Raw genomic sequence first — 19,840 nt, forward strand, 5'->3', positions numbered from 1 at the left:
GTTTCTGTCCCCTGCCTATTCATTCAGAAGTGTGTACATTTTCAGGGAAACGTCATAAATGCAGATTTTATTTTCAATCCACACAAATCCACGGACCCCGACATTTAGGTGTGCCAGTTTACAAGAGCAACAACTTTTTAAGGAAACCAGGCATAGATCCTTAAAGGTGGATTGGCAGGTAACTCCTGCCTTTGATACTTGAAGGTACTATATGTGGGATTGCTGCCCACTCTCCATCTATTTCAAGTGTCAAAATAGTGTAATCTGCATGATGTCAATTCAAGAATGAAAGTCGGTCATGTGAAATGAGACAAACAGGAACCATGGTGTAAAAAAATGTATTTTTTACTGCTTTTTCTGTGAATACATTTTTTAAATAGGTTTACAACTTGAAATGTCAACATTTAACAAACACAGATATGATACATTTACACAATGCATTTTTACAATACACATCTAACCTTCATTATTGCATTAATTATTATCCGTTCAGACACAATCTAACAGGCACTGCTTTGTTGCATAGTCTTGAATAACCCTAGATTTTAGACATTTTTTGGTTTTGTTTTCACAACTGGATGTATGCTCGGCATGAAACGGTACTAAAAGACGAAAGTTGCAACTACGAGACGCTCTCATCACTACGGTTCTTGAAGAATTAGCTATTCAAGGCACTTATAAGCTTCTAGAACAGGTGTTCAGAACTAGGTTTTTTCCTACGTATGACCTATCTAATAAAACTATAGAGTAGAAAGGAGTTTTATATACATATAAATGCTGACAACGTTTTAGGCTGTCTCAGTGTGCCTAAAAAGTTTTAAAAATAAATTACATCCACAAAACCGAGGTTGTGCACACCGTTCTAAATGTACAGGGCTATGCAAAACAGTAGAAGTTAGTTAATGACTGCATACACAATTCTGGCTTAAAATTAACCCAGCAAAAAAAAAAAAAAAACACACACAACAGTTCCTGCTTGAACAAGGACTCATGGCTGTAGCCTTTGACGTGTATTCCTCATGCCAGAGTACTGAAAGGCAGCCACGTGAGCCGACTAGACAAAACAGTTGAGGCCAGGGTGCACTTATCTTTTGGGTCGAAATTGTTTATAAAAGGTTTATTTGGACACAGAAGTGGACACGTTTCCACATTGTAAAAATGCGTGGGAATTGCAATTTATAAGATTTCTTTAAAACCTGTTGATTAGATGTTAGGAGGGATATTGGAAATACTGTGAATGGTTTCTACCACCAAAAGGGTGGTGGGGAGTAAATCAAAAGCAGAAAATCTCCAGAATCGTTTTAGCGCCCACTGTCACCACAAGAAGTTTAAATGTATCTTTTTGGTCCTTGTCTCTAAAAATAGTGGCAATGCCGGCCTTCATTAACATAGGAAAATAACTGCATCAGGATATTAACCATGAATTTTAATATAAAGGGTAAAATGAAATGGTTTCAACACTCAGCTCAAAAAGTCTGTCCTTGCCAATGTTCTTTCTAGATTATAGTAGGACTACTTCAATTGCCGGAGTTCAAAACTTTTCTGGATTATTACAAATAGTCCTCAAAACTAAACTGGAAAGAGCAATTCTGTAATGCCTCCAATGGACACACCAATGGCTGAAAGACAGATATAGCTGAAGTATTGCAAAATGTGGCACTGACTTTTCTAGACAGATACTGCTGCAGAATTCTGGCCAACACTTATTTTAGGACATTCTAGTATTTGTCATGTTTCCCTTGAAAGTAACATTTAAATAAAAGGTCCAATCCATAATTATTTGCTCACTCTTTGCCTGTGCATTTAAGATAACGGAAAGGCTTACAGATTTTAGCTACTGTCCAGGTCTTAGTACGACCTATTAATGGCACTGATAATTTATGATTTTCCACGCTTTAAATGCACAGATCTGCCACACATGGTAGTAAAAATGGCTCTGCATACCCACAGAAGTATTTTTCTTGTGGTGGTTGCCAGATGCAGAATTTTGTGTTTCTATAATGCAGTGTCAGAGTTTTTTTTTATTTTGCTCAAAGATGGTAAAAGTAGTTACTGTAGCTAAACTTAATACCCTTGCTCTGGATTACTGCCCACTTTAGGAACAATGGACTATATCCTCGAATACTTATGGGACTCAACACGTAGGTTTACAAACTGAACTAAAAAGGTGGAAAGTGGTTTGTGATAAGTTACTTGACAACACCAAGCTACTACGCTCTAGTGAACGATTACTTTCTGGCAAGGGTGAGAAGATATGTCGTGTTGATCCCAAGAGCTGGTGAGAGCAAATGCATTATATTAGGTGGTGCCTAAGCCAGGTGATGACTTCAGAAAAAAGGGCCATGCACCTGTGAAACTATCAAGTACTGCCATGCCTAGTTTACGATTATGAGCATCCGGGAGAAGTGCCAGATTCCTTAACTCATTTTGTGGACCAGATTGCTGGAAGACAGTGTTGTAACAATTCAACACAGTAAAGATTTCAAGAACGACTGTTGGGAGAAACTGTTAATATAGATTGGTTCGGCCACGGTAGTCTTGTATGATGGACCAAATAACCCTTGCTTCGATATCGGACTCAAAAGCTAATAGGGATGAAAAGCGAGATAATTATCCCTCCTACCACCAGCAGTTTTCTGTGGCAAAACTAACAATGTGCTCCCTTCATAATCACAACCAACCGTAAACTGAAGAGCCTGAGAAAAGATTTGTGAACCAGAGGCATGGGTTCCATTGTAGAGCATGTATGTGCATTATTTAAGCCCCATAATTCTGTCAAGCTCCGGCACCATGGTATTAGAGAATCCAACTATAGTTCCTCATCCCTGCACCTCATCACTTTCCTACATAATTATTTCTGAAATTCACAGCCTAGGATTCCATAGGAAAGGACTAAGAGGTGGCAAAGCATCAGAGCAGCCCTTTCCCTTCGTTCTTCAGTCTTGGATTTAAACATATGAACCCACAAAGTCAACACCGCTAGATTCATTTGAACACGTGCTCAAGTGGTTCTGTAGGACAAACTTCTGTTGGGACACAGTAAGACCTACCTAAAAAATACTAGAATGCTCTTAGATCAAGAGCAGAGGTGTGGAGAAAGACTTAGTTTGATTCACATAGACGTTGGTGCTAAAAACATTATCAAGGCACTCAAAGTGGTTATAGAATTGGGGGGCATCCAATTTCTTTATTATCCTCGGCACAGTTGGCTCAGAAGACCTGATGGTAATAAGGTTGCACTTAGCTGGCAACTCACAGCTTGAGAAAGTTTCTAATTGTGACCCTTGCCACTACTCAAACTCAATGATCTGTTCATGAAAATAAAATCTCTGCTATCCAAGCTCACTGAGGTGACCGGTTCAGTAAACAGTTTTCTTTGTAAGTGAACAATGGATCAACAGTGGCAAAAATGAGCTCTGTATGATAAGCATTTAATAAACGTAACAGTAACTTACAATCGCTTTCCGCTAAAATGCTCTTATCGGCATGTGGCCAAGTCACTTGCCCATAAAAGAAAAAAGGCAGGCTAGAGTGATATTTTAACAGTCCTGTCAACTGACACAGACTAATTTTCACCTCTTACATGTGAAATTACCCTTTGTCTGTTGTGTGGGGAAAAACAAACACTAAACCATTCGGATGTTTTTACTATTTGATGCAATGTAGAGCACTGGATAAGGGCTCACACAATTTCTTTATTTAGGAATAAGAGGGATCTAGGTACCAAAAAAACCTGCACTAGACAGTAAGTCTTTTCCAAGCAGTGTACTAAAAATCCTCATGAGTAAAGCATGTTAATGTTCCGAGCAGGATGGGAAAACTGGTGTAGTTGTGTTCTTAGACAATTCATTTACGTCTGCTGGCAGTGAACGGCTGGGTAACCATGATCTCTTGATCCGATTTTTGGGGAAGACAAATTCCCCTCCACTCCACCACCCCAAGTAGATACTTAACAGCGGCGGTCCTCCGCCTGCTCACACCCAGTTCCTGGCATTTGCTTAATGTAGAAATAAACATCAGGAGGACAGGATAAGCATATTCTCTGCATAGAGTGCACCTCTTAAGGTTTTTCGGGCCATCTGCTGAACATGGCCAGTAGATGCTGTTCGCAAATATCCCCTTTATATGACCTCAGAAAGTTGAAGAAAATGGTAAAAGTATCAGTGGAGGAGAGAAGAGAACGGAAGAAGACTAGGCAAGGGTTAACTAATAATTTGAGTGCAGAGAATAATGAATTTTTTTTCATCTTAAGGATTTAAAAGGATCGTTTGTTGCTTAATGTGTAAAAATCCTTTACACAGTCTTCATCCTATAGCCACTATTGTTATAGCCACCGTTTTTATACACATCAACTTTCATTTCATGGTTTGCATCCCAATGTTTTGTGTTCCAAAGTATGGACTTCAAATCTGCCTAGAGACCTTTGCACTTCCAATAAGCAAAAGAAGCAGAGTTGTAGTTGGACGCAATATATCCATTCCACTAACCCAACACATACCGCCACCAAACCCTACTTTGAACAGACCATTTTCACGTACTGTGAGTACGTACATGACTGTAGTGAATAGAAAATTCTAACACATTTTGAAAGGCGCCCTGATTCCAAGAGTGCTACACAAGCCATACAAATGGTAGGTATGTGTTGTGCTATAGAATGGAGATTTAACATTACAAAACAATCTGCAGCAGGAGGGTGAAGGGACTAAACTTTGTTAACATGAAAAAATTATTGTTTGACTAATGATACAAGCATCACTTTTGAGGGAACTTTTGATGGAATCCGTTTTTTGAACTTGTGACCCAGAATTAATAACCGAGTTCCTTCAATGGATGACCCCCGCACAGAACTGCTTTATCTATCCTATGCTCCGCGGGCGCATATTCACCATTCTCAAATGAATCTCTTCCAGAAAAATGTGTCCCGATTTACTTACTTGTTTTAATCTAGGGTATGCATACAGTGGAGAACAGGGTGGTTTTAGTATGAGGACATCCATGACATGATAAAGTTGTGGGGAGAAGCTGAAGATTATTTTTTATTTTTTCCAGAAAGTGGGCAAATGCAAGGAAGGGCTGTCTGGTAGGAAAGACTGACTCAAAAACCAGGAACACAGTGTCTGATAACGTCTACGGCAGACACACAGGTCATGGGGAATTATGGTATGCGAGCAGAGATGAAGAGGAATTCTATTCTATGTAGAGCTCACAGTGTCACTTGCACCTGGCAAACAGGCAAAATACGTAGGCCTGGTGGCATATACACCACCATAAGTTAAGTATGTACACTTTGCTCAGAACTTGAACCTTAAAAGGAGAATCTGAGTCAAACAGAGGCTGTTGCTAGAATCAAATCATAATGAAGTGAGCATGGAGATCCCATCTTCAAAATGTTGACAACTACCAAGAGAAAAGTAATCATGCACTGCATTATCTGACCAGTGTGCACCAATGACCTTCTGCATTGTGATATACACTTCTAAAAGTAAAGAGAAAATATGTACACACCAATATATACAAATATAGAAATGCATTAAATTATTATAAAACTTAAGATATTTTACAAATGACCACAGTCTTTGTACATTTTTTAAAGCGATTTCTAATTCATTCTTCTTTCCTAGAGGGCTTTGTCAAAGTCTTGTGGCGTTTAGTTTAATAAAAGAAACATTTTCACGCCCTCTGGAATGCAGGATTGAATAACGACTTACAGAAGCAGTTGACCTATATTGGACTGGTTTCTGGGTCTTATCGACCATTATATGCGCAAAATGTGGGTGCTGGTCTTGGGGGACTGCAGCCTTCGGCCAAGGAACCTGCACCTTCCTGCAACATCTGCAGTTGTCTCTCTGGTATCTGACCAAAACATAATCAGTCTGTGCACAAAAGGAGACTGAAGCATCTATGAATCCACTGGCAGTAAATGGCCACTGCTGGAGGAAGTAGTGGGGGCGCACTGCCACTTTCTACGCTCTAGCGAAACGTCATCACTAAACTCAATTATTAGCCTCACCTTGGAGCATCTGCACTCTTACCTGGCTTTTTATACCAGAAAAAAAGAAAGATGCCTAAAAATCATCCTTCACTTGTTCAATAAAAAGCTAAATGCAGTCAATCATTCGCATGGGCTGTATTTGTAACCAGAAACAAATCCTTGAGAAGAGAGCCTAAAGCATGCCCGCTGAACACATTTTGTACCTTCCCACCTTTTTTTACCGCATAACAGAAAGAACCAACTCCACTTCAGCGTTTTACAAGCATGCAACAGGCTGGGTGGGGGTTTTATGCAATTTTAAAACCGTCTGGAAACCTAAGTGCAATTTATATGGCTAGCTGGAATCTCATCTACAGTTATATCTTCAAGGACTTCAAAAGATAAAGAGAGGTTGGTTTCATTCAGGTTTCACGTTTTCTAGTCTTTGTTTTTTCCCCAGGTGCAGGCAACGGTCCCCAAGCTTCTTCCTCCTATTTGAGAGAGAGAAAAAAAAAAAAAGGGGGAAAAAAAAGTATCATCGAGAAGACGTTCTTACATTTGAAAGCTTGAGGAAAAATCTGATCGTCTTATTGCGATTGCTTCAATGAAAGCCCAGGGAAGGAAAGCCAGGTTTCAAAACGCCCAGCCCATTTGTGGCTGATACAGTACTCAAGCAGCAGCAGTAAACACGCTTTGGTAGACAGTATATCAGATGTTGGACATAAGGAAGAACAAGATAATGGCTCATTTAACTTCACTACAGCTGCCCTTCAGAATTACTCTACATGTATGGTATTGCTGGTTTGCACATGGGAACCTGTGGCAATGGCGAAATCGACTTCCAAACATGTGAAAGATGAGTTTGCTGACAAAGGCAGGGAGATGGGTTGACTCAAAGTGCTTTGATTACAAAAGTTTAAGACGAAATCCTTGGAAAAGCCAGGCACAAGTGGTATACCATCCCACACCCAGTCGCTGAACAGATTTTCTACTTTCAATTGCATATTTTCAGTCCTCCAAACAAACAGGACGTTGTTGACCATTCGCCACAAAGAATAACAACATCTTTTTCCGTTACCTCCCACACTGAAACCAAACAAATGACAAATGCAGCCTGGGACCTGCGCTGAAACTTCAACACTCTTTATGGTCCGGACTGCTCCAGTTTATGGTCCTGAACGCTCCAGAGGCAAACTGTTGAGTGTCATCTTGTGTAGCTAGAACCAGCACTCAATACGATCTTTCAAAGCAAGGCCTGCTCCCATCGCGCGGAATCAAATTTGCAGTGATGCTTTGTGTCCGAGTAGTGTGCCTTCTGGAATTAAGGGCACCCGAGGTCAAGGAAAGAAGCATGTCCTTTGACTTTCTCTCCTTTAGCTGGTACATCCTGCTCTGTCCTCGTCACCAAAAACTGAACACAGAAGAGGAGAAGGGCAAGTGGTGTGCAGCTTCTAACAGTCGACCAATGCATACTAATACTGAACAGAACCGTAAGGCAAGTCTGACATAGGGAGCAAAGGCACTACGTTACCGGGAGGAAGGGAACCGTCCCCAAAATGGGCGTCAGTGAGTCAAAAGTTTCAGCTTGGCTATCCAGCTGACAAGAAGGGATGGCTCTGGTGAGGGTGCTTTGGTGGGCGATGTCGTAGCAGAGTTCCTTTTTGCCCCTTCCTCCTGGAAAGGCATAGTGGCGCAGTTGTGGAGATCCGCATTTAAAAAGCACCTGCTACCCCGGATGTAATCCGTGCCTCTCACTAACTGCCTCTCACCCACGGGCCGCGAAAAGTAGTGCGCGGACGGGGCGATTTCTTCAAATATAGGGGGTATTCGCTCGTTGCTGAAGTATCTGCAGAGGACCTCGTCACCTGAGGGGGGAAAATAATTAAAATTATTACCAAGATCGCAAATATGCCTAAATGTCCATTATTACTCTCACTTTCGTTCTCCTTTAATATTTTACAAACTAACCAAGGTGTGTGCAAAGACGCAGTGAAATTGTACTTGGGTGATGGGGTCGCACACTTGCTCACATAGAACATTGTATTGTTTTCCACTCTATACAGACTCAGACGTAGATTAGCAGGCAGAACTTTTTGGCAGAGCAACTTATTTTATGATGCTACATATCATCACCAATATGAAGAGTTGTTCAACGTTTTCTGCGACTTGTGTGCTTGGACAATGTCAATATTATCAAAGTGTAGGAATACTGCCAACTCCTGGACCAAAGATGCACGTGCTGCGAGGTCGTTTCCATAAATCTCCTTCATGCTTGAACAAGCACTGGCAAAGCCAATAGCTCTCCAATTCAGTGCAGCATGCTAAAGATTTTAAATAACGCAAGCTGGACAGATCATTTTATTAGTGAGGGTACCACACGTGTGTGTCTACAAAACGTCATAGGTGTTTTCCTCTGTTCACCTACCAATCTGCTTTACCAAAAAAAAGTAAAATGTTTTTTTTTTTTTTAAAGCAGAGGAACAGAAGCAACGTAGGACGAAGCAAAATCGGAAGGGCAGGGGAATGCAGAAGCAACACGGGGATGAATGTGGTATGCTTAAGCACGGGAGACATAAGCACCACAGGAGACGTAAGCACCACGGGAGGGTAGGAGAAAGGCAAAAGCAACACACGGACAGTGGGAGAGAGGTGAAATCAACATAGGGAGGGGGTGGGCTGCGAAAGCAATACACGGGAGGGTGGGAGGTACAAAGAAGAAACACAGGAGTTAGGGAAAGCAATAAAGAAGGCACAGGAAGGAAAACACGAGGAGTGGAAGGAATGCACCAATGAAGCAGATACATGGAGAATGGGAAGAGGCAATGGGGAGAGGCACACGGGTGAGCAAACCAGGCAAGGGGGCAGAAAGAAGCACCATGACAATAGTGCAAGTGGATGGAAGTACATGAGGGAGACAGCTCATGTTTTTGCACTCTCATGGATTCCTCAATACACAAAAAAAAAAAAAAGTAGTGCTTGAAAAGCAAGCAGTAGAAGCAGAGATGCCAGCCACCCAGAGATAGTACCAAAAAAAAAAGCAATGCTCCATGGAGGGACAGATACAAGATTGACAATAGACATGGATAAGAAGCAGGCAAACAAACATGATAGGAAGTAAACCAATGGTAAGCAATGGTCAGGCTCCAAACCCACCTATATTCAAGGTAAGCCACAATCTGTCTCTCAGACACCACATGCGGTCTCGTAGGCTTGACCTAAAGAGGCCTTTGCTGGATGAGGGATGTGGGGAACCTGCCCTTTCTTTGCTACAGAAGGCTCTCCTCTTGTGAACGTGGTCTTATCTACAAATGACTGCAGAAACTTATTGTTTAGCAAATTTAGGGCACTTCTGATCACCCCCTAAAGGGTGGCCACCTTGTGAAGGACCTTCCAAATGACTCAAACCCAGGGAAAAGGTATAGGAATCAGCATCTTACCAGTTTAAGAGTAAAGCATTAATCTAGAGAATCCCCACTTTTCCCCCTTTAGAGGCTTGTATAGTGTCTACTCAGAGTTGTGCTGCAAAGCCACAAAACCGACCTGTTGAAGTCCTAAAGTGGTGCAGATCTCATCTAACCCATTGTGTATGGATTGTTTTCCTAAGTCACAACTCAGTTTGATGAACAACTCTTGCTTGAATCCTGCTTATGCTCCAGGAACTTGTGTCAGACTGAGGGTATGAGTGCTTCTATATCTTATCCAAGTAAAGCAGAAAAAAATGGTTTTAGGCAATGAAAAACTCCTTAAACTACGCAAGTTGGCTGAGCCAAAAAGACAAAAATTCTTGAAGGTTTATCATGTGTTCCATTAATATAAAAAACTTAAGAGCCAGCGTCCCTCTTAGTCTATGGGTCCATGCTCATGACGTGAATGCCGTACTGAGGGCTCAACTCTGGTGTTCAAAAGGGTATGTTCAGCTGAGGGCACTATTGTCGTCACTCATTCCTAGTTCTGTTTCAAGATCTCTTTAGGAATATCAATTGAGCTGAAACTCCATTCTAACAGATTTAAATTTAGAGTAATAGGCAATAAAAGACAGATGTGACAACTGAATCAAGCTTCTGAAGTCAAGTATGAACATCCAAAAGAAGACAGTCCTGTGGTCCAGAAGTCAGTCACCTCTCTGCTGGCTCTCGTACAGTGTACTCTATGAATTAAAATGAAAGAAATGACTTGAACAGAGAGGATGAACTGCTTGGTCTAACCTTAAGATAAGCAATCAGTGGAGTCTGTTTTGTTATCTGTCTCTGTTTTGAGTTTTCCAGGACCTGTGGCCCAGCCTAAACACTGTTCCAGGATAAATGTAATAACAGTACTTTCTTGCCCTAGATTATGATTCCCAGTCACTCTTATCCTGCTTTGGTAAAACGGAAGCTCAATCTTTCCGGAGGTTCAGCTCTTATTGAGAGGTTTGGAGAACAAATTGGCTCAACAGAAATCTGGTATGCAGACCTTTCAGTACGCAAGAAGTAATCAGGCTGCGAGAGGTTTAAAATCACCAAGCCAAAGTGGCAGGGCAGGCCAGGCCAAAACGTTCCTGCCAGCTTCTGAACCCATTCTGAGGAATGGAAAGCCCTGCCCACTAAACTGTCAAGAAAGAATAAACTGTTACTGACGTGGTCAAAGGTATGACTGTGTCAAGCAATAGCTCTGCGCATATGAGCTTTAGCCATTGTGGTGGAATCCTTCTGTGAATGAGGCGGAGATGAAGCACAGATCAGATCATGAAAATACAAATATAAGTTAACCCCTACTACACCTGAAATATATAGTAGAACCTACAATTCCCTTTCCACGCACACCATAGATGTTATTACTATCAGACTCAATGCTGTGCTACTTATGGATTACAAAAGGTTACAAAGTCTGAATAGATTGTGCTGTATCGGAACCCATGAATTGTAGGATGCTGCAGTGAGTTAACACACTGAGCTATCTTACTGGTCAATTTATCCCACTGGCAATAACGAAAGCTACCACTGCTAACAAAATCTGATGACGATCAATTAATAGAATCTGAACCAAAAATGGCAGGCTTAAGGGTGATTCAGTTTGCCACAATGCGCTGTATAAGTCTCCTCACACAGCAAATCACTCACATCCAGGTATAGGGCTTTTTCCTTACGCCTGCTGTATGAGATGCTGGTTTCCATGCAATACCTTCATGTGGCCTTCTCGTAAGGATGTTGTGGTGCGGCAAAACAGGACCGACTTTTGACAAAGAACACAAGGGCACGACCATTTCAACAAAGCTATAGATAGAGACCAATTGTTCTATTATACACTAATTCCTAAGGATGATACATGCCGGGAGATAACAGTTCAAAATCACACCTAAATGTTTAAAATCACAGACTAGTTCGCTAATTAGTAAATGAGAGTGGGTTTAAATGCTGGTCTGAGGAAACTGCTAGAACGTCAGTCTATGGATGGGGAGAACAAGTTTACCCAACAGTATCTCTACAGCAGACTTTTTTGTATCACCAATGTATGCCCGGTGACAATGTCAACAGTGGTGGGAAAAGTTTATTACTGGAGCAAATTCTTCCTCACAGCCGGATTATTGGGCTATTCATTATTCGTTACAGCCGGTAAAGTACGCTCTGCTTAGCTTGAGGAGTGACCAACTTTTTCTATGGTTGTGCCTTCTGCAGCTTCCCCTCAAACTGGTAACGTGGAGGAGTGCTGCTTGTGCTGAAAATGTAGGTCTTTTACTCGTAAGTTAAATTTAATGCCGTTTTCCTCGCAACTTTGTAGCTGGATAGATATTGGCTATCTTTTTTTTTGTTTCTCAAAACTTAAAAGCAGTGTGAAAATCCTGGTTGAAACAAGAAAATACACATGGATAAAACTCCCCAAGGTAAGAGCAGTAATCATTTAGAGATTAAAGTTATCTAGGACGTGTCTAATTGAATGTAATGTGTCAAAAGCATGTTTGTATCAACTTGTGTAATCAGCTTCTAAGCACACCGGGACAAGAAATAAAACACACTGGGGAAATATCTCTTTCCACATTAAATCAGTTATTAACAGGGAACGGATACAAGCTAAGGGGAAGGGGGGATGTGTCTGTTTTAAGAGTTAAGTCCATGACACGTGAACAGGAAGTCAGTACTTCTGAAACCCTGTGCTTGTGTTTCAGACAAGGCACCTGGGGCATGTCCGCCACGGAGGCTGCTACTTCGATTACCTTCACTATTTGGTGCCAAGAAAGGAGGGCTCCCTAATACCTCAAGGACTCCAGGTGCTGACAGCACGCGCCTGGAAGGGCACTCAACATGTGAACACTTTAGTTCGCGCAACAGAGGTTTCTTTACACCGGAGGCAAATGGGTTACAAACGGCACTAAAGTTGAGTCGTTTATAAACTATCGCCTTAGATTGGTCTTCAAAGGGTCAGTCAGTGATGCTCATAGTACGTATGTCCTAAATCAGGATTAAAGCTTCCTCGGACTCGAACCAGGCAAGGGGGCCGTGTTCTGGTTTTATTTAGGGATAGAAAGAGGCCGAGGGCAAAAGTGGGACTAGAAGCGTGAGTCCAACCAGAGCACTGAACACCATTTTATCAAACATCGAATAGACTTGGTGCAAAGTTGAAACCGGGGCCTTCAGTAACAACGACAGATCACATCCAAACAATCTGCTTTACCTTAAAAACCACGCTGATCAGACAACTGAAGCACAGCTTAGCAACAATGTTAACATTATCTACATAAAATATTCTGAAATTAGTTTACAAAGTAATGGGGACAATTGTTAGGATTTGTGAACAACAGTAATCATTTGGCCTCAAAGTACTCCTTCCAACTCAGTAGCTCGAAACCTTCCTTCTTACAAACAACTCATGAAAGCTGTAGTGTTGTAGCCCTTAGAAGGGCTACAACACGCGATGCGCGATCGGCGGTCTGAATAAAGAATTCACGCGACTCCGTGTTACTTTTATCAGGTCGGCGTGGTCGGGTTGGGCCTTTGATTCTGGAGCGCCCAGCAGCACGGGTCTCCGTCTGCTCGCGGCGCGGCTTCCGCTCTCTCCGACCACGCCTCTCTATTTTTATAGCTCCGGGCCACAAACAAGCTAGAAGAGGTGAAACCCCTCGGGAAACATCCAGGGATTTCACCAAGTCTAGTTATGAAACATTAAATACCCCCATCTGGTACAGAGTGTCGGCTGGCCGGTTACATCACTGGCCAGCGACACTACATTCCTCCACAAAATACAAAAACTGAAACAGCACACAAAACACTTGATCATCAGTCGCACAAGTGATCACGCAGACGGATTGAGGGACAGGGATTACTACGCAAACCGTATCTGGCAGACCCGGAGCGTTGGGACAACAACTCTGGGGCCGGCCCATCAGTCACTTGCTCCATCTGGGCAGAACCAGGAACACCAACACATCTATCCTCAGAATCAGACGTTGAACTCTCCACCTCAGGCCCCAGAGACAAAGGACCAATATAGTCAGTGTCACAAGAACCTTCTTCACCATTACCTCCAGAAGGGTGGAACCTCTTAAACAAAGATACATTGCGGGTCACCGTTTCACTACCACGCTGGGCAACAACAGCAGATCTGTTCCTTTGAACAATTGTCCACGGGACAGAACTGAAAGGTGTACGAAATTTACTACCAGGCAGGGTTTGTTTTAGCAGCACCTGATCACCCACTTGGAGATCAGACAAAGTCGCTCGTCGAGCACGGCTAACCCGTTGATTAGACACCCGCCTTTTCTCCTGAACCAAGTCTCTAGCCATGAAGAGGGACACATGGAGGAATCCAGGATGAATGAGAAGGAATGGAATCAACAGACGCCCTCCCAAATGCTACGTGGCTTGGCGCTCGGCTCATGGTGGAATGGGGCGTTTGTCTATAGTTCTGTAGAAACGAGAATATGGCATATTCTACAGCCTGACCACCTGCTAACGCGATTCTAATCACCTTATTTAAAGTCCTCATAAATCGCTCTACCTCACTGTTAGCTTGAGGCCAACGCGGAGTAATCCTGCGATGACGGGTGCCTGTAATCTTCAGATACTCATGCAGTTCCTTACTTTGGAAGGGTGGCCCATTGTCTGTCTTTATCTCAGCTATGAGACCATGAGTGGCCATAGCTTTCTCGAGACCGGAAATCACCACGTCAGCTGTGAGGGCAGGGATAATTTCTACTTCGGGATACTTCGAGAAATCATCAATGATGACCATAGTGTGGTGGCCATCGGGCAAACTGCCAAAGTCCACACTAGCTGAGTCCCAGGGACCTGTTGGAGAGGGTTTAGTTTCGATGGGAGCAGGCCTATTCGATTCACCAGTAGCCTGACACTAACGGCAAGACCTTACCATGCGCTCAACTTTTTCTTCCATAAGGGGAAACCACACCTTTGACCGGAGACGGCTCTTTGTTTTGACCATCCCTTGGTGGCCATTGTGGGCCAACTGAATGGCTTTGGTGGGGAGGGAGGATGGAATGACCAACCGACTTCCCCTCAAAAGGCACCCTTCAGCATCAGTGGTGAGTTCATCCTTGACATTATACAGACTCCTGATGACGCGTTGAGACTCAGTGTTCAGCAAAGGTAATTGTCCTTTGATACAGTGCCATTGATTATTCTGCATTGCCACCAGAATCTTCTGCAAACACTCATCCATCTTGGTTGCTTGTACAATTTCATCCATAGTCATGGGCATAGGCCAGGATCGATCTGTGACATATCTGACATATTCCTCAGTCTCCTGTGCTTCCTCAACCTCCACAGCGGAGGCAGCTCTAGGATGTCTCAACAAATAGTCTGCCGGGTTTTCAGATCCCGGGCGATATTCTAACGGGCACCAATAGTCCTGCAATTGTAGCATTCACTTCTCAATTCTCAGCGGTGGCTTGGAAGCGGTTCCATTGAACAAAGGAAGCAATGGCTTATGGTCGGTGGTCACAACAAACGGGCGGCCATACACACAAATGTGGAAGTGCTTACAACCCCAGTGTACAGCAATCGCTTCCTTTTCTATCTGCGAATAACGCTGTTCCGTTTCAGTAAGTGACCGGCTGGCATAAGCAACGGGAGACCACATTCCTTCTCCCTGTTCTTGCAACAAAACAGCACCTAGGCCCTTTGGCCCAGCGTCAACAGCAATCTTGGTATTTTTTTTCAGATCGAAGTATCTCAAAACTGTTTCGCTGGACAATTCCTCTTTAATATTGTCAAAAGCAGCCTGTTCAGTGGACCCCCACCTCCACGGCTCAGAGGCTTTGGTGAGACTTCTTAGAGGCTGTGTAAGGTTAGACAAATCCTTAATAAATCGGCCACAGTAGTTTACCATCCCTAGAAAACTTCTGACCTCTGTGATGTTGGTAGGCGGGGGCGCCTTCTTAATGTCATTTACCTTTGCTGGATCAGGGGCTACCCCACTCGCTGAAAATGTGTAGCCGAAAAACTGTATTCTATCTCTTAGAAATTCACACTTTTGGCGGTGCAGTGTGAGTCCAGAATCCTGAATGCGTTGCAAGACCCTCTGTAGCCGGGAGTGGTGTTCCGCAATGGTAGGCGCATAGACGAGAATGTTGTCACTGACACTGATGGTTCGAGGTAATCCCACCAACAGCTCCTGGATGACATTCTGGAACACTTCCGCAGCGCTGGATACCCCAAAACTCAATCATTTATATCTCCTGAGCCCCACATGTGTGGAGAAAGTCTTGATATAACGGGATTCCTTGGCTAACACCAGATGGTGGTATCCAGATCGGAGATCCAGTTTTGAAAACCACCTAGAGTCACTGAGCTCTCCCAATATGTCGTCAATCGTAGGGGTCTTTCTCTCTTGATGGCAGCATTAGGAAGACGCATGTCCACACATATTCGCACCTCACCTGGCTGCTTGGGTTTCCTCGCTACCACAATGGGAGATACCCATGGAGTGGGCCCAGAGACCTTTTCAATGATTCCCGCTTTCTCCAAGTTATCCAGCTCTTTTTCCACTTGTGGTCGAAGGTGGAACGCCACTCGCCAATGGCAGAGGGCTACCGGTTGCACTGTGTGATCAATGTGGAGCTTGATCTCTCGGCCTCGGAGTCACCAAATGCCTTTGAATACTCCTTCATATCGGGCTACCAGTTCAGTCACGGACTCTTGGTGAATGCTGTGCGCAAACGTCACAATTGCTAACTCCTCCGCAGCCTAACAGCATACCAGTTCCTCCCTCCGTCACATAGACCTTCGCAGATGTGGTTTGCGATCCATGGGTGATAATGGTCTGGCACATGCCTCTCAAAGCTAAAGGGGTGCTTTGCCCGTATGCATACACCTTGATATTTGCCTTGGTCAGTGCTGGAGTTGGCGACATTCGGCAGTGTTCTTCTGCAGCCAGTAAATTTATGGACGCTCCCGTATCCACTACTGCAACAATTTCATGCTGGCCCATGAGGATCTGGCACTTTGGAAGTTGTGCTTGACGATGGCTGGTAGGTCTGACAGCAAATAAGGAGTGGACGACATGAATTACAGCTTCGCCATCGTCCATATCACTCCCACGCTCCGATTTTTCTGGAGGGGCCTCTTCGAGTGCAACGTTGACAGATGGGCTTCGAGTGTTCTTGGACCTGCAAACCTTTGCGAAAGGATTCATCTTTTTGCAGCCAGAGCATACTTTTCCTCTTGCCTGGCACTCAGTTGCTCTGTGTGGTACTCCACCACAATACCCACACTGCCTCGTTTGTGCCTTGTTCACCTTTTGGCGGGGTCTAATTGTGGGTGCCATGACTGCATTGGCTACCTCTTCCTTTATGGGACGCTGTAGGGCTGCCTCCATGTGCGAAGCCCTGGCTCTCGACAGCTCCTTTGTGGGGCCCAATTGTAGAATGTCCGGTAGAGATTTTGCGGATTCCTCTAGGATGCGTTCCCTGAGCTTGAGGGATGCACACCCTTGGATTAATTGTCCTCTGACCTCTTCAGTCTCGTCACTAAATCTGCACGTAATCGCTAGTTCTCTTAGCCTTAGGTGGAAAGCATCTAGCGACTCCTCCAACTGTTGCCTCGCTTGTCTGAATATAAACCTCTCGTAATCAGTATTGACCATGGGTTCAAAGTGTCGGTTGAGGGCCGCTATGAGTGTTGCATGTGTTTTGGGCGCGTCTTCCACTAGGTTTTTTTGATATCTTATATATGTCCTTCCCTCCTATATGGATGAGCATAGCACGCTTCTGGTCATTTGCTACCTTAGTGGCCTCAAAGAATAGCAGCACTCTTTCCACTTTTGCGCTTGTGCAGAGGGAGCACCTTCTACAACAAATGGTTCTACTGGAGGTATTGCAGACATTGTGGCCGGGGGGTGGGGGGGGGCGGCTAGACAGGCCTCTTGTAGTTGTGTAGATACTAGAAAACTACTGTTTATTGTTCTGTGTCAACGATTGGTCCCATCGTCCTGGTCACAGGTTATGGGGAAGGACACTCTTGTACTCATGGTGTCCTGATGTGCCTCCTTTTGTTTCCCCTGCTTTGTTCTTGGTGGCAGCTTTTTCGTATGGATTCTTCTCTCTGGCTCAGAGACGGTCCTCCAAGCTCTTTCGATCCAGTTTCCTTTTTTTTTTTATGCTTGCCAAAAGAAAATGAATAGAGTGGGCACAAGCACCATGTTACTCACAGCCGCCACTCTGTCAGCTTTTTTTTTTGTTTACTGGGCTGCGCGCCCGCCGCACAAGCACCACGTTGCACACGTGGCCGCAGCGGGGCCAAGACCCAGGGGCGTGGGGCCGCACGACCTCGTCTGAATAAAGAATTCACGCGATTCCGTGTTACTTTTATCGGGTCGGCGTGGTCGAGTTGGGCCTTTGATTCTGGAGCGCCCAGCAGCACGGGTCTCCATCTGCTTGCGGCGCGGCTTCTGCTCTCTCCGACCACGCCTCTCTATTTTTATAGCTCCGGGCCGGAGGCCGCGGAGCAAACCACAAACAACCTAGAAGAGGTGAAACCCCTCGGGAAACATCCGGGGATTTCACCAAGTCTAGTTATGAAACATTAAATACCCCCATCTGGTACAGAGTGTCGGCTGGCCGGTTACATCACTGGCCAGCGACACTACAAAAGCCAACCCCCACATTTTGACAAAGTGACAGCGACCGGTAAAACATTCAACATCTCAACCTAAGGCTGTGACAATATTATAAGCGTATACGGGCTCTTCTACTTGCCTTTCCTCCCTGGGGTTCTGGGCCTGGATGAGGGTTCTGCATTCACGAGCCAGCTTGCTTCCGCGGGCATCGATAGTGGCCGAGGTCTGCCTGCAGATCATGGAGAGGGAAATATACAGCACCCATGGTTAATTTAAGGTCAAAAACTTGTTATTAGACAGCCAGAACACACAAATCTAGTGTTTTTTTATTTTTTTTACTTGGCATGGGAAGCAAGAAACCCCAGACAATCAGCCATCTCTGGAGAACTAAACAAATGCACCACAGGTTAACTATACATTTAAAAAAAAAAAAAAAAGGCTCAGGGGGGAATACACCATGCCGTTTCCCATAATTGTTTTTTTTTTTTTTTTAAACCGATGAGTACTTGAATATACAAATGTATGCAGGAGTGATATGTACAAAAGAAATAAGGTAAAGACTGTACAAAACATACAACAGAACAACAAATGAAGAAATTCAATGGAGAAAAGCAAATGGAAGGGAAACGCAAAACAAGCACTAGCATTGGCAACACCCATCACCTATTAGAGCTTTTGTCTTCAGCATGCTCTACAGCAGAGCAGCTGCTATGCAGAGGGGCTAAAACTAATTTTAAAAAGCACGATTACACAGCCAAGGCTAAGGCATTTTTTTTTTAAAGTGCATTAGCGCTGGATGCAGAACAGTCCTTTTTGACTTACAAATGTGTTTTTGTTGTTTTCAGCTTTATATATACGGCCATAGTCAGCTTAGAGCATTAGCTCATGAAAATTGTTTACTAACAAAATATGATGCGTTGATGTAATTAGTTCAGCCAGTGAGAACCTAAGGGGCGGAGTCGAAGTGCTGCTAGAATGGAACCTTATGGTGAACAGACAACTGACGACTCCTGATCCCTCCTTTTCAGAGTCAACCTGAAAGCACCACAAAGCAGCATACAGCACAGGAGTAGCTCATAGCTGTGGCAAAGGTATTCAGCATAACTTCATGGACAATGGCATCAAAGAACACTCACAGGTCAAGAAGGACTAAATGGCAGCTCATGTCTGCGAATAGCAATGCATTATCATTACCTACAATGTTGTGTCTTGTTCTGCCACAAGAGAAAGGCATAAAAGAGGTCTGTAAGAAACTTCAGGGGTCTGCATGGTTCTGGAGTTCGAGGGACACAGCTTTTTCAACCAAGAATCTTGCTAAAGAAGGTAGAGGGGTAATAGTGTGACAATGAGGTCATTGGAGTCCACCTTGGCCTTTAAATAAAGAAAAGATTTGGCAAAATTTCAGAGGAAAAAAAAAAAAAAGATGCTGGTATAGGCACCAGTATTGACATTTAAGTAAAGGGAGAGAGTAGAAATGCTAAGACATCAGGTGGGAATGGTTAGAATGCTATCATCCTAAGGTTTGTTGTTGAGGGACTTGATAATGCTGTCTAGCTCAGTGCAACTGAGAAGCAGGAATGTATGATAGATGGATACAATGTGGAGGCAGTAGATGGCGGTTGAGATGTGGATTGGAGAGGTAGTTAATATTGCATAGGGTGTCTATTTTGTTGAAGAGGTGGATATCTATGGATTTTTCAAAGTCAGTCCTGAGATAAGAGTAAGGTGTCTGATTAATGCAGAAGAATTGAGAGCTTGAATGCTTCTCTGAGATTTACATGTGCCCCAGGACTCCAAGTCTCTTTCTTGTAAGTTTAGAGGAAT

At 43.7% G+C, this 19,840-nt stretch overlaps 1 protein-coding gene across 2 annotated transcripts in view; it reads right to left on the reverse strand.

The window, feature by feature from the left end:
* Positions 1-329: 329 nt before the first annotated feature.
* CNKSR3 (CNKSR family member 3) overlaps positions 330-19,840 on the reverse strand; it is a 167,201-nt gene continuing 147,690 nt past the window's right edge. For both annotated transcript variants that reach the window (XM_069234625.1, XM_069234624.1), the window contains exons 12-13: positions 18,156-18,245; positions 330-7,836 (exon numbers count right to left, since the gene is read on the reverse strand). In XM_069234625.1, coding sequence (XP_069090726.1) covers positions 7,535-7,836; positions 18,156-18,245 — 392 coding nt within the window. In that variant the 3' untranslated portion in view covers positions 330-7,534. The remainder of the gene's footprint in view (positions 7,837-18,155; positions 18,246-19,840) is intronic.

This window comes from Pleurodeles waltl, chromosome 5 (assembly GCF_031143425.1).
Source record: "Pleurodeles waltl isolate 20211129_DDA chromosome 5, aPleWal1.hap1.20221129, whole genome shotgun sequence".
Lineage (NCBI taxonomy): Eukaryota > Metazoa > Chordata > Amphibia > Caudata > Salamandridae > Pleurodeles > Pleurodeles waltl.